This window comes from Diplotaxodon limnothrissa, linkage group LG5 (assembly GCF_057381915.1).
Source record: "Diplotaxodon limnothrissa isolate DT_005_m linkage group LG5, D_limnothrissa_male_GT1.1, whole genome shotgun sequence".
Lineage (NCBI taxonomy): Eukaryota > Metazoa > Chordata > Actinopteri > Cichliformes > Cichlidae > Diplotaxodon > Diplotaxodon limnothrissa.
Genome location: NC_140600.1, coordinates 15,731,394 through 15,747,045, shown reverse-complemented (window position 1 = coordinate 15,747,045; position 15,652 = coordinate 15,731,394). Strand labels below are relative to the sequence as shown.

The window sequence follows — 15,652 nt, the reverse complement described above, 5'->3', positions numbered from 1 at the left end:
CATCTTGGTAGAAAGAGGATGGATTTGACTGATGTAGATAAACACAACATAGTTCATTTTGTCCTAAATATAGTTTTAGATCTCTGAATTTGCCACTATTGGCCACGTTTTTGAATCACTTTATACTATATCCCAGATTTAATTTTATACTAGGGTGCTGCTTTATTTCAGTTTTTTGCTTTCTTACTTGAAAAACCAGTTTCGAATCAGGACATTTTATCACTGACATCTTCTCTGTCTAACCTTTCTTTATAGGGATAATCTAACAGATTAAATCTTTCTTTTAAAGAGTAACCTGTACTACTCGTTTGAAGATGCTGGGCTTTTCAGTTTGACCTTTAAGACTTTTGAGATTTCTATCCCAAGCTGACGCGTAAAAAGCCATATAAATGTTTCTGGATTTAAACTAGAAATATGGAAACCTAAAAGATTCCATATGTAAGCGTGGCCTTAAACTATCTCCATCTAATATTTTGTCATGTATTAGGATATCCTTTTTTCCTTCCCGCTTCCCTTATCCACCCATCTTCTATATTACCTGTTCATCCGTGGATCTTTTCCTGGTGCTGTTGTGATTGATCCCCCCTTTTTCTTTTAGTCACCATCCTCCATGGTTGCCATATTAAAGCTTTTTTCGCTGAACACATTGTCACATTAACCGGTGTTTAGCTCTGTTCTGCACTGCTGCCCGTGGAGCTCTCTTACATCTTATTCAGGTCTGACTATGTATGTTTGCCTCATCCTAAACCCACCCCTGGGGAGACACTTTGCATATTTCATACATGGGGATAAAAAATCACTAATTTGGCTAATACGGCAAGTAAACTTTAGCAAGTAATTACACATTGCATTAGGGTTACTAGCAGGGAGGGAGCACTGATAATGGACAGATGGCGCCAGTGAAAGTAGTAGTAGTAATGAATCCAGGAAAAAGGTTTCAAACAAAGATTTTATGTGAGGGACCAGTGCATGCTTGCTAGTTATTCTAGTGGAGGTAATAGTTACTGTACTCTGTGTTTATTTATTCAGCTTTAGCTTTAAATGGCTGTGAGATAGTTTGCAACACAACATCCATCATTTTCTTTACTACTTATCCAAATCAGAGTTTGAGGATTTGAGGGGGGCTGGAGCCCATCTCAGCCACTATAGGGCAACAGGCCGGACACACCCTGGCCAGATTACCAATCCACTGCACAGAGACACACAACAACACATGCTACATTCACATGTGTTTAGTTTAGAATCACCAGTGGACTTAATGCGCATGCCTTTGGACTGTTTGAGGTAGCAGGAGTACCTGGAGTGAAAAGTGCAATATTGTATAAACCCCCTGTGGAAAAAGGCCCTGGTCGATTGTTATACTGTGAGGTGACATCATGCACAAATTTATCAATATATTCGCCCATCATTAATACATTTCTCATAAAGCTCCAGTAGGCGGAAAAGTTCCCCTCCCTCTACCTGTCTGTTCCAAAACTTCCCCAACAAGATGAGCACAGGTATGTGGAAGTGCTTCATATAAGTGCAGACTTTTGGCTACACACGGGATTCAAACCAGTCTCCCTTTGCATAGCCTACTGTAAAACCTGAAAGCAAAGTGATCTGTTTTATAAATTGCGAAAAAGAAGCATTCCTTACACTGCAGGTACTTAGCTTAGGATCCTCAGATTTTTGTTTATTGTTCTTTAAGATTAAACTAATCCTAAAATATCCCTCAGTGCAAACAGAAAATGTTAATATCTAATCTGATATAATTTAATTTGTCAGTCTATGTTCACACTTTGAAACTGTTAAAACAATAAAACTCAAGTTTCACTTAGTTTTGGAATCTGGAGTGCAGATTGAGTGTAATGTGCACGCGAAAACTAATTTTAAAATTGTCTTTTGATCACAGACCTCTGTCCAGGAATTATCCGTTTTATAGAACTTGGTGTTTTCTGAGTTTTTATGGAGCTATTTAGTAATGCTGGGTTAGACTACGTTTGGAATGATGCCCAAATGAAGTATAAAAGAGAGGGTAGATGAGTAGACCTCCCAGCAGAGCCCCCTGATCAGTCAGCCTTAATGAAAAGAAATAAGTGGGTTCTCCCAAGACCCCTCTGGTCATGCAGACAGCTGTCCAGTCTGCTTGTGTGTAAATGGATCTCACAGGGCCAGCAGCTTGGCAGAACAGAGCACTTGGACGAGCGTTTCACCAGCAAAAGGTTCAGCATTTGCTCCAGGTGGAAAAGGGTCAACAGGGAGCAATATGCACTGCAGATTTAGTCATTAGAGAGAGCACTGCATCATATTTCATTATGAAATATAATGTTCTATAGACCCTGGAGAAAATGTTTTGTTATGGTCGAGACTGTTAATAATAGAGCTAGTGCCTGTGCTTGCTCCTGTTGTTGTAAAGGGAAACTGATGTTTTTTACTTTTTAAAAAATCGGAATAGGACATGTTTTAGAAAATTCTATTTATTGCTCCAGGAAATACTTGAAAAAGACTGTCACAAGAAAATCTCCAATTTTCAACCAGCTTTTACATAATGTGTGATTTCTAAATTGGATGCATCATTTGGGAAATGTCTCAAATCTGTTATCCTTCATAATTTTGTAATTTAAAAAAACAGTTTTTCCTCCTTGAGTGAATGACTGATACATCATATTTTTGAGATGTTGGTTTACAGAGATTTTTGTTTGAATTAACGAGCAGAGTAAACTGGCTTTCATAGCCTGATAAAATAGAAATTAAAAAAAGACATGCAACATTTGGATGCAGTGATTTTTTTTTTTTGTTCTCTGCGGTGCAACAATAACACAACTGCTCAATAGGCAGCAAAGCTTTTAGCCTGGTGAAAACCTCCAGACAGCTTAAAGGCTCTGTTCTTTTGTTATCTGCATTTGCTTGTAAGGATTTTCAGAAGCAGACACATTCTTCCCTATGATTAAAGGGAGAAAGCTGTATTTTTCTGACAAATTACTCGTTGTCTGAAGTGGATACCTTATGGTTCACACATCATCGTTTTCTCTCTTTTGGCTCTTTCTTTCTGAAGCATGACAGCTATTGAATAGCACGTGTCTGCCTAAAAGCTAAATCTTAGTTATTTTTGTTGTCCACCAGACACTCGTGTAAGCAAAGTTCACATTTGTGTACATCAGCAGTAGGCTCATACGATTTAGTGGTCAATCCTGTCAATTCCACAGAGCTGAGAGTGACTCACATGACTTTCCAAGAGTTTATTCATGTAGACGCTGCCATATATTTCTGTTACTCTCAATTGGAGTGTCTATGCTCGCCAATCAATCTGCCAATAAAACCAGTGGCTTGCTTATCTGTCTTTTCTGCCAGAGTCTTGATCTGAACATCACTAGAGTATCTATCTCAATTTTTTCTGTCTCTCACTTGAAGTCCACCCAACTCACTATCTGCAGCGGCACAGCCTTCCTTATGTCACTCAGAGGTTCTTTTATGTTTTATGATTCATGCATGGATGCACACACATACACATTTTTCACACATTCTACCCTCTGCCATCTATTAAAGACAGTTGGTTCAGGATATGGCCTTTCACCTCCTCTCTGCTATCACTCCCCTGTCCCTCTCCTGTCAGTGTCTCAGCTCGGGCCATTGTCATGCATATGGAACCCACTGAGTGCGTGTATGTGTGAGGAGTACAGGGTAAATGTCAGCTCACCAAGGCCCTACGTTATCATGAAGCTCTGAGCATTTTGTCTGTCTTTCGTGTGACAATATCCGTCTCATATTTTGTCATTACTGTATATAGACATTTCCATTGCAAAATTTCTATATTCTAAGCATCTGTGTGTGTTTGCATGAGCACAAGCCCACCGAATAGTCTGAGAATTTTTGGTTTTCATGATCTAGTCTCGCATTCAACCTCCTTCAGAGGAAAACAAAACACAGCCATCCTCAAAGTCATATTCAAGAACAAACATTTGTCAACCCACCACTTACAATAATTGTCACCCCTCCTCTTCTGCAGTACTCCAAGGTTTCAGTGCCAACTAGTGCAGAATGCTAATGCTATTGTTGCCCTATTTAATACAATCAGCCTGGGCTAACAATATCATATCACCACACTTTCTGTTGCATGTCACATACTTAACCCACTTGAACCTGCTGGTCTTCAGTCCGTGGATTTTTGTCTGCTCTGATGTGTTGATATGAATGAGCAGGCCCTGGTCTCCAAGGCTAGAAAACTCTCCATCCAGCACCAATTCAAATATAATCTCTATTCATAACAGCAAGTCTGAAAACACACGAACATGGTTCACATACAATAAACATGCCTCCTGCACATTTGGGCAGGTGTAACATAATAAAATGCAGAGATTGGTATAGTGCACAATAGCTGCTAGCTTAGACAACAAAGGTCCCACAAACCTGTCATAATTATTATTCTCTGTGTGGTTACAAAGTTGCTTTGAACAGGGCATGGTTGTTGGCGCCAGATGTGTATAACCATTTCTAGGATTTACAGAGAATGGTCTGGAAAAAGAGAAAATATCCAGCGTGTAGCAGTTCTCTGGGTAACAATTGGGACAGGCTCACCGAAATTGGATGACAGAAGATTGGGAAAGCGTTGCCTGGTCTGATGAGACTCGATTTCCTGAGATTCAGATGGAAGGGTCAGAATATGACATAAACAACATAAAAGCTCTGCTCCATCTTGCCTTTTAAGAACAGTTCAGGCTGCTTTTGGTGCTGGTGGAGAGGGGGACATTTCATTGGCACACTGTGGACCCATTAGCACAGCTCGAACATTGTTTAAATGCCACAGTCTATTTGAGTGTTGCTGCAAACCATTTCCACCCCTTTATGACTACAGTGTGCTTGTATTGTAATGAATGCTTTTAGCTGGAGAGCACACCTTGTCTCAAAGCTAGGATCATTTCAAAATGGTTTCTTGAACATGACAATGAGTTTACTATACCACGGTTATATTTGTGACCAGATCTTAATCTAATAGAGCACCTCTGGGATGTGGTGGAATGGGAAATTTGCATTATGCATGTGTTCCTCACAAATGTGCAGCAGCTATGTGAAGCTATCATATCAATATGGACCAAAATCTTTAACCAGTGTTCCCAGCATCTTGTTGAATCTATGCCACAATTAAGGCAGTTCCGAAGGCAGAAGTGGAAGCAAGCCAGTAAGAAGGTGTACCTGATAAAATATGCGGTGACTGTGTGCAAGTCTCCACTTGTAAATAATATTTTAGCATAATTTTTTTTAATTGTTTGTTTTCTCCATGCCTTTTTCTGTTGGCAGTTAGAAGTTAAACTTGGCACATCATTATGGGGGAGATTTATATTATTAGTTGATTTGCCTTGTGTCAGCAAATAAGATTAACAAAGAGAAAACTATTCCCACACCAAGCCAGTTGGAATGCTACACAAGCTTCCAGCTGGCTTCAAAAAGATATTAGTAATATAATAACATGACGATGGTGCAGTGCAGGATGTTGTATGTTTGCATGTTTATTTGCATCTCTTATCAGATTTGTCATCTGAGTGCTTATTTGTGTAGCATATTTGTGCATCTGTGTAGCACAATCCCTCCCGTTTCCAAACATTTTAGTTGACGTTTTCCACACATGCCACTTTGAACCACAAATTCACTTACTTCAAGTAGCTGTCCATTTCTAAATGTAGTGCCAGCAGCATCTTAAGTACCTCTCAAGACTACATTCAGCGTAGACCTCCATTGCTAGGGAAAAGAACAGGATGGCTCTAGCGCTGGCAGACTACTTCCCTCTGCTTCTCCCTCGTATTTCACCTGCAGGTAATTCTGGCAAGAAGAAAATCTCTTCCGGACATGTTCGGGCTGCAATGATGAAGTTGTCTGTTTGGGGGTTTTTGTGTGTTTTTCAGCTAAAAACAACAACAACAAAAAAGATAAGAACGTGGATGAGTGTTTGAGATGGAAGAGAAAGGTGCCCGTCACCAGGGTAATGGATGGAGACTGATGAAAGAAAAGAAGCTGGTAGAGGAAGAGGCTTACACATGGCTGTCAGTGAGAAAGGGTTCATTGAAAACTGTAAGAGAGCGATACAGAAGGAAAGAGTGGATGATAGACAAAATGTAGATAGGACGACTCTGTCAGTGGAAGGAATGGAAGGGTTGAAGTAGGGAAAAGGAAAAGAGGAGGAAGCTGTGTCAGTCACTATTGTGAGAGTGAGGAAAAAGCATAAAGATGGTAAAATTAAAAGCACACAAGGAAATAGTAGTGTGGTGTGTGTATGCGCACGCGTGTTTGTTTTTGTCTTTTTTTGTTTTTTGCATGACTATCAGTAGTAGCAGGTGGTGAGCCCCACTGTGAGCCTTGGCCTGCCTGCTAACTCTAATCTGATAACGCAGCCACTCTTCAGCAGCGGTTTGCTCCAACACACACACACACTCTTTTATATGTGCACTCATGCAGGCACACTCGTATATAGACCCAGTCAGTTCTTTATACTGTATTATCCCTGTTATTAATATCATTTTTATAGAGTCCTAGTTTTGCTCTTACATTGATTATAGCTCCTGCTTGCTTGTGAGAACACATTCATGTAATTTTGCGTGTGTGTGTGTCACATTCTCATACACACAGGCACATATTTCTGTCTTTTTATGACTGTCTTTCTCTTTCACCCTTTTACCTCCTTCCATTCCATCTCTCCTTCACATCCATCATCTCCAAGGCGACCGCCCCATGAACGCACAGGCCACATAAAGATTAGCTGGTCTCTCTCGTGTCCCTCCCCTATATCCCCTCCTGTATAAAAGGCCCCAAAGTTCATATAATAGTTTTATTGGTGTTTATAAGTTTATATAAGTTCATGTAATGTTCCGTCTTCTGTCAGTTTGGGCCAGCCCACCTTCTAGTGACATCATCCGGTTAGTAAGGTGGGCAGTTTAATGGCGGCTGGGCAGTGTTGGTCCGGAGGGGGTGCACTGATTCCTGGGGCATGTTAGGTGTGCGTAAATGACGAGTAGTGACCTGTGTTATATTCTGCCCTTGTTTGTGTCAGTACTGTAGTACGTTACCATTTAGGAGCTAATGTAGTCCATAGTTGGAGCTGTAGGCCACGCATGCAACGCGAAACCACACACACACACACCCAGACACACACTTATGTACACCCGCTGTGTTTACAGCCCCAGAAATTAAGTGGTGACAATAAAGTGCCTCAAACGGAACCTCAAGCTCCCTCCTTCTTTCGTACTCTGGGACAATTTGGCCTTAAGTGGTGTTCTGGCCGACACACCGGGGTGACCGTAGTGCTCAAAGACTGAATCAGTGCCACAGCCATGCCTATCTTTGACATCTCCACTACACCTCCACTCCCACCTACCCACCCCACCATGTGCCTGTCTCTCAAGCCTATAGAAACACTCCATCAGCATCCAGCCAAACATGTCTTCCATGCTGCTACACTCCACGGACCGCAATCACCAACATGCCATCGATCCTTGCCCCCCCCCCCCCTTTGCCAGGTTTCAGCTGCCACGTGTCTTATTTCATTTGGCTAAAAATAACGTGTCAGTGTAAATTGTGACAAAAGAGACTTGCTATATGAGGACTGGGGAGCTCTTTAATTTCAGAGTGTGACTACCATTATCGACTTAAATAATCCTCTATTTAATGTTTGCAGTCATTAATCAGAATCAAAGATACTGGATAATAAAATGCTGTTCCAAAGGAATGTTGACATGTTTGGTTTAGAAACTATTTTTCTGCATAACAGTGAAAAAGAAATCATCAAATGAATTCAAAGTGTCAGGGAGTTGGTTTATAGTTGTTAAAGAAACAAAAAGAAAGACTGAGAGAGAACCTTTTAGTGATTCTGTACTCGCCCCGTGAAGTTCACCTTGAAACTTTGATTATTTGCTAAGAGTGGAAATCTGTGAAGCTTTCAGTGATCATGATGCAGAACTGATCAAAGTTCATCATTTACCAACAATATCATAGTTATGATATTGGTGTCTTATCAATACCTCTCAAGGCTTTCATTTATGAAGCACCCTGATTGGATTTGGGACTCTTTTGCTTGGCTCCCAGCTTAAAGTGTGCCACATTTGCCTCACTGGTTAATATAACCCACAACAGAAACTCTAAAACTGGAAACACAACTCCAAAAGAGTCACACGGTTGTGTAAGTAAGCATTATTTGATAACCAGTGTGCCGCCATATCATTTTAAAAGGCACAATGTAAGCATTGTTTTTGCAACTTGTTTCCGGTGCAACCCCGCCCACCACCAACAAAACAATTTAATGTTCTTACACGTGTAACCAACCAGCTGACTAACTGCACTGGAGGCTTCCTGGATTGACTAATGGAGTGTGTGGCTCTCGTACTGACTGGGTAATGAGTGAATCGCTGTGTGTTTATAAAGCAGTCATAGCCACGTCCACTGTGAGTATCTGATTGACAGTTCTGCCTGGCAACTGTCTCTGTCCCTCCTGAGAGAGGGAGAGAACTGAGTGCTGTTAGCACTGAGCAGAGGAGACAGTTATTGATTTTCTGCTTGTCTATTATTTTTGTTTTTTGCAGAGAAGAAACAAGTGAGCGAGTGAGTGAGGCTCCTCTTCTGTGTGCTGCAGATGCTTACGCGTGTGTCCACTGTCTCCATGTTGCCTATTAGCTTAAAACTGTGGAAGTGTGAACACGCGCACGGTGTGCACAGCGTTGCTTCTGTGCCTTTTTGACGTTCAAAGTTGATTCGCAGCCAACAAACGCAACGATCTACTCCTCAAACTGCTCGCTAATTGGACAGAAACTGGCAGGTGGAAGAAAACATGCGTTTGTGTGACTGTATGTTGTCTCTGTCTTTGTGTGAATCCATGTTTTTGTGAATATTAAATCTAATTATGACAGACAGATTTACAGTGATGGTAAAGTCAACTTTAAACTTTCAGTGCTGGTGAATAGAAAGCATAAAAGATAAAGATCAAGGCAAACCACAGCTCAGTCTCCAGGTGTGAAGCTATAGTTTTCCAATCTAGCACAGATTCTTGAGGAACACATCCATAAGGCAACATTAAAACCTTTGTAAAGGGTAGGATTTTTTTTCCAGTATAGCTGCATTAGAATACATTAGCTCAGTGTACCTAATAAACCGGCAGCTGGTGTATGTCTAAACCTCAGCACAGACCTTGAGCTAGAATATTTGGCTGCCCTTGCTGCCCACAGTTTTGTGCATGAAAAGCTTTTCCTGTCTTTAAATTATCCAAGTGAGGATGGCGGCAGTCCAAATTTAGACCTGGGGCACCAAATTGAACTGTGTGTACTGTGGGGGGTGCCAGGGGTCAGTTTGAAATTCAGGAACTACTTCATACACTATGCATTAGGCATAATGTTCCGTCACAGTGCTGTGTAAGAGTGTGGCAACACCAACACCCCTCTCGCCACGCGCGCACGCACACTGGTGTATGCATCAACTCCTGCTCGCATAAACAGCCGCTTTCACACAAATAGTGAGTTTTCACGCACACATGCAGACACACACTGTCCCCCTTTATATCTCAGAACGTGAGTGGAACAGTAAAGCTAAATCCCCTTGTCACATTTGCCGCTCATCTCCAATTCAAAGGCACAGGCTGCGATGCCCTCGGATGCACTTGGCAAGTGAACAGCTAACCTGCCCGCCAGCATATCTGCCTGCCAGCCGAGCACAGGGGTAGTTAGCATGCCAACTAGCACACCCAGCAGCGTCAAGCTAATGCTTCACTAACCCTGTGTTGCCCCGCGTCTCTTCCTGCAACTGTGTGTTTGGATGTGTATTTACGCTAGAGGAGTTCAGTGTAACCCCATAGTAAATTGGCTTTCCGAAACAAAATTAGCTACAAGTGTAACTCTGTGTAAACATATAAAGACAGTACTTAATAATCTTATTTCAAGAGACTGCCAGGTCACTTGGAAAGTATTTTGATACAGAGTAAATCTCCAAGGCTGCTATTCTTCATCCCCCATTTAATCTTTTCGCTGCTTGGTTCCAAAATGAGGTGTCCTCTAAATTATTAAACCATGAAACTGGTTCTTACTTGGCAACTATTAAGTACAGTCGCTGTGCTAATATCACAATATATTGTTCTGGGATAAACGTCACCATCTGGTACTGAAAGTAAGAATCCAATAAGAAACCGCTCCAAACTGCATGCTACACCAAGAGAAAAATCGTATTTTGTGTGTGTGTGCTGCTGTGGAATAGTCTATATTAACAGGCACCAAGCAAATATGATCCAGTGCTCTTGATGACAGAATGAAAATGAGTAAAATCAGATAAATTACGATGACATCTTCAGCCTCTGCAGATTGTCTTCTGTTCAAGTGCCTGTTGCAGCTCTTGGGCTGCACAGCAAATCCCCAAAAAATCACCTGTTATGAGTGTGGCTAAAGTATGTCAAGTGTAGGTCTACTGTAGCAATAAACCACTTTAGACCTTCCCTGCAGCTACTCTGATTCACTGGATTAGAACCTGTGTGTGTGTGTGCGTGTGTGTGTGTGTGTGCGTGTGTGTGTGTGTTCTTGTCCAGCTAGCTTTGTAAAGACCAGTATGAGTTTTAGACTTTGGTGGCGAAGACATTTTCTGGAACTGTGTTTGTCTTTACATTGTTTCCCATTTTTCTAAATGTAGTTTAGCAGCAGTGAAAGTAGCTACAGGCTAAACACGTTCCTGCAGAGGTCAGACCTTCTGCAGAAGCTTGTCTTAGCATTAGCCCGTTATCCCGAGGGCTGTTGACATCTCCAGTCCAGTGAAACAAAAAATAGGTTGCATTTTTGTTCTTTTGTTTTTTCTACACAGCTTTGGATCCATCATATTGAGAAAGTAAATATAGTTATGTCTTCCACCACTTGGCAGCTACCTGAATGAATTTTGTTTACCTTTCGAAAGAAGGTTAAAAGCAGAATAAATAAGCTCTGCTTACAAAATACGGATGTGTACTTTTTGTGCATCATTGTGATGACATGTTCTTGACACTATTTGGGATACGTTGACACTTAGAAATCTAATTTAGTTTTAAAAATGGATTATTGTTTAAAGAAAATTCCATACAAATCCATATCTCTGGGTAATCATTGATATTCTCCAGACTAGAAAGATGATCGTGTCCCCAAAGTTGTTAGCTGGAACTGTAATTTTCTGCGTTAAGTTCCAGATATTTTAAGATGTTTAGGTATTTAATGTGGTACTGTTCTTTGTATATTGATCATCCATCATCAGGCTAGTTTGTTTATAGTAGGGAATAGATTTCCCATGATGCATCCTGGTTTCTCTTACTTGTCTTTTGGATTCTAGCAAAGTAAATGTATTATTTGACAGTTGTTCTTCTTTTTCCACTCCCTTGTCATACCCCCCCCCCCCCCCCCCCCCCCCCCCGTTTTCCAGAGCACTCTGACGAATCATGGTTGAGAAAGTCAAGAAATGGAGGAGATCTGAAGGAAGAGTGCATGTCAAGTCTGTCCTGTTTTTGTTGTTTGTTTTTGCTTCCCTTTCTATCAATCCGTCCATTAATTTAGCCATATCAATAAATACGTAAATAAAAACTCATCCTACTTGGTTTTTGAGTGTATTATCTTGACTTGTCACTCCAGCGTGTACGATGTGTTGATTTACGGTCACGTTGTGCCAGCACATTCCCGCTGTCTGTGAAATAAATCCCAGTGATCCAGTGGTGATGAAACTGCAGGTTTGTATCGTGTGTGTGTGTGTGTGTGTTGTGGTGAATGGCTGTCTCTTGTCACAGCATGCTAATAATGGTTCCACTACTGGAAATGGGGTCGTGTGCACCCTTCTGACAATGCTGTGCAGGCCCAAGGGCTTATTGTGCACTGTGTGCATGGTTTCATTAAGAGGGAGAAGCGAAAGGAGAGTGAAGGAAATGAGGGATAAATGAATTGGAGGACAGATGAATACTGAAGCATGCACCAATTAGAGTGTGTGTGTGTGTGTGTGTGTGTGTGTGTGTGTGTGTGTGTGTGTGTGCTTTTGCGCTGTACCGAACCTGTAAGTGTCATCACATATAGGTGAATGTGTACACATGAGCAACACACCGGACGGGGCACACATTGTCCCTGCTAGCTGTGTTTCCATGGTGACAGCAGGGGTTCGTGCTAGCAGCAAGGTGTGGAGGAACCTTCCAGATAACCCTGAAGGTCAGCACACAGAGCTACAGCTCACAGCACTACTCTGTACTCACACACTTAACCCCCTCCGTGTGTGTGTGTGTGCGTGCGCGCGCGCGTCTGTGTATATATACGAGTGTGTGAAGGAGAAGGACTGTCAAGATGCATTTCCACTTATATATGGACATGGTTGGCCACCCTTGGAATGACAGAAGCTTGTTATCACACACATGCACTCGCACATACACAGACATTGTACACGCAATATGCACACATTCACACAGTGTACCCACGCAGCTCTTCCTGAACGTAAGAATGTATTCACACAAGTGGCAGTCGATGTGAATGTAGTGGAGTGCGTTTGTTAATGATATCTGTGAGGAGTGATCTATTGATCACAGTTTGGGTCCCATTCATCACCATCACAACATGATATCAGACAATACAGTGGATCGATCCATTGACTCTGCAAAGTGCAAAGTTGTATACCCTGAAAACACTGCCCACAACACACTAATGCTAATGAAGTGCCTTAAGTTAGCCAAATATCTTTAAGAGGATAGCTGTTGACACATGCTTACCTGTATGACAGCAGGCGTGGCTCAGCTTCAGATGTGTTCTCACTACTAGGAATATTTAATTTGGTTTAAATCAGCAAGCGTGCAGAAGGCAGGACATTTACCTCCACTATTGTCACATACATGTGATCTGAATACCTTTTAATGTCTAACTGAATGCACAATGCATGTGTGAGAACAGCTTAGCCCTCAGTCACACGGGCTTGGGACTGGCCGTCAATCCGTTGGCAACCTTCAGGAGCTAGGAGAAAGTGTAAATTCTGTGAATGCTGTTGCAAAAAGAGTGCAACAAAAACATCTTTTTGATTTCTTTGGTCATTGGCACATCTCCACAGTCATCTGTAGCTTCCACGGAACACTTACTCTTCCAATTACTCTTCAAACTGTACTGAAATTTGAAAAAGTGTGATGCTAACTGGAAATGCAATGTAAAAAGTTTTGCCTTACTTTGAGGCGAACATTCTCCATTTCCAGTTTGCGTTGCACTCTACAGTTTCACCGCTGCTTGACGAGTAGTTTTAGAAGTGTTGGCATATAAGCCAGCATCATCTGTGTAAATTACTACCGACCTTTGCTACCTGCTAATGACTAATCAGGCTAGAGACCTCCAGCAAACACTTGCCAACTGGTTGCAGAATACAGAAATTTCTTCAGCAAACAGTCATTACCGGGGTGTCACTGTCTGCTCTCAAGGTCTCTGTGACTCAGCTCTTTTATCTAGCTAGCTGTAAGAATGCACTCTGTCAAAACCCTTAAGCCTAACCTACAAAAATGTAGTAGCCCATAACTGACATATGCTCATTTGAATTGTGACAAAAGTGTTTCAGCACATACAGAGTGTGAGAATCCCACTGTCTACCACAGGTAACTTCTTGTTGTTAGCATAGTGTTAGATATTTTTAGCTTTGATTTGGGGTGGGGGGTTTTTTCACTAACACAGATTAACAGTGAAGCACCTCACACGAGTCAAGGGAGAGCCATCAACTGTTAGCCATTAACTGTTGCACGCTGTCTCTTTGCTCTGTTGCAGAAAGCTAGCATAGGACAGTGACAGCAAGTCAAATGATAAAGAAATGAAGCCCAGCATGGCCATCAGTTTTGTCTGTCACTGCCTCCGTCTACAAACTCCACTTCCTCAGTTGGGATTAGGCAGCTCTAACCCAACACACATGGCGCACATATTACCTATATTAAAGTCAGCACCATATTAGAGGTTTCAGCCAGTGACTCTCATATCCCTTCCTTCTCCCTGACATTTCTTTACAAATACCAGCTTCTATTCACTCTGTTATTGCCTTCTTCCATTCAACAACTCTCTGATTAAACAAGCTCCTGAAAAGCCCAGGCACTGCTATCTGCCATTTGGCTTTTATTAGAAACCCACCCCCTTTAATTAAATTGGTTGAATTACAGAAATATCAGGGATATTTTGCCAATATATTGGATAAGAGAGCACAATGGGTGAAAAATAATGGAAGAATGGGCTTTATGAGATGCTTTGAATGTGGTTTGGTGATGAAATGAGATAAACACTATCTTGATAGTGCGGGGGATGTTTGTTTTGTTTTTTAAGGAACTGGAGTTTGTACAATCTGAATGAGTCTCATTAAATTTATGTCACCGCTAAAACTCATTTTTAATGGCTTTTTTTTTTTTGTTCCCTCGAGACTGGATTTATTTTTCGCTGCCTCCACCTTCTTGAGCTCCATCTCAACCGCACACCCTCAGCACCGTGGCTTTCTTTTCCCGCCCTATTACAGTGGAAGACACGGGATTGAGGTTGCCGTGGAAACCAGCCGGGCTTTGATTGGGAGAGGCAGCTGCTCGGTGCAAGGTTAGAAGATGGCTACTCACGCCTTGCAGTGTGCCACTATTGATTTCCAGTCTTTACCAATTACCGGGCCCAGCTGAATACAACGAGTTCCAGAAAACGTGCATAAAGCAGAGGACGCTGTGTGTGTGTGCGCGTGCCGCCGAGGGTGGTGTTACTGTAATGCTCATTTTGCAGCCAGCATGCAGTAATTGTCTTGCTTTTTTCTTTTTTTTCCACCCACTTAAGTGCATGTGTTTGTCTGAAAAGTGATCCTTTGAGCTGTTGCCACAGTTTTGACCTGTCAGACATCCCGTAGCTTTAGCTCGACACGTGCTTGACAGTCAGCCGCGGAGCCTAATGTTGTATGTTTTATCAGCTCTGCACCATCTCCTTTGTTCCGTTCTTGAAATGCTGTTTGTCGGCTGTTCTTTCTCATTCTGCTGAAGAGGTGTCAGGCTTTGACAAACTGCTGCCCTTTGAAAAGACTTAATGGGGATCAATTCAAGTAAAGTTAGACACTTAGAATTCACATGCAGTCAGATAAAAATGCTTTTTCATGCACACACATTCCCACACATGTAACTACTTCTTTCTGGAGTTCACACAGTAGTAAAGTTATTTGCCCTACACTTCTCCCTCCCTCACTGTTCCCCCACTTCTCTGTTCTTCCGTCTTCGCTCGGCCAACTTGGCATTGCATGAGTGTGAATTCGACAGTGAGCCTAATTGGAGTGTGTGGCTGCATCAGTGACAGTCACCGTTCTGTTTCTGCGCACGCTCGCATGAGGTTCTTTTGCTAATTTTAATAGTCTTTTATTAAACTGTCCGAATGTGAACTGGAACTGTCTGCTGGTGATTTTAATTAGACCCCCCACCAACAACCATATGCATAAACATGCAGCTCGGCGAAGCAGTGGAATGGATGGAACCTCAGCCTGGAGGGACGAAGAGGAGGAGAAAACGGGAATAGAGTAAGAGGTGAGTTACATTCAGCGTTATGCTTGCGATTTAGGAGATTTGTAAGGAGCCGCTGTGTTGTTACACTGTCACTTCACAGACAGGAGGCGGTTTGAACCTACTAGTCAGCTGGGGCCTTTCTGTGGGACTTGCATGTTTTCAGTGTGCCTGTGAGAATTTCCTTCC

At 42.0% G+C, this 15,652-nt stretch overlaps 1 protein-coding gene across 1 annotated transcript in view; it reads left to right on the top strand.

Annotated features, from left to right (window-relative positions):
- The window catches only part of chchd6b (coiled-coil-helix-coiled-coil-helix domain containing 6b), a 54,709-nt gene extending 43,141 nt beyond the window's left edge, over positions 1-11,568 (top strand). The window contains exon 8 of the mRNA XM_085353145.1: positions 11,383-11,568. Coding sequence (XP_085209271.1) covers positions 11,383-11,406 — 24 coding nt within the window. The 3' untranslated portion in view covers positions 11,407-11,568. The remainder of the gene's footprint in view (positions 1-11,382) is intronic.
- Positions 11,569-15,652: the final 4,084 nt, after the last annotated feature.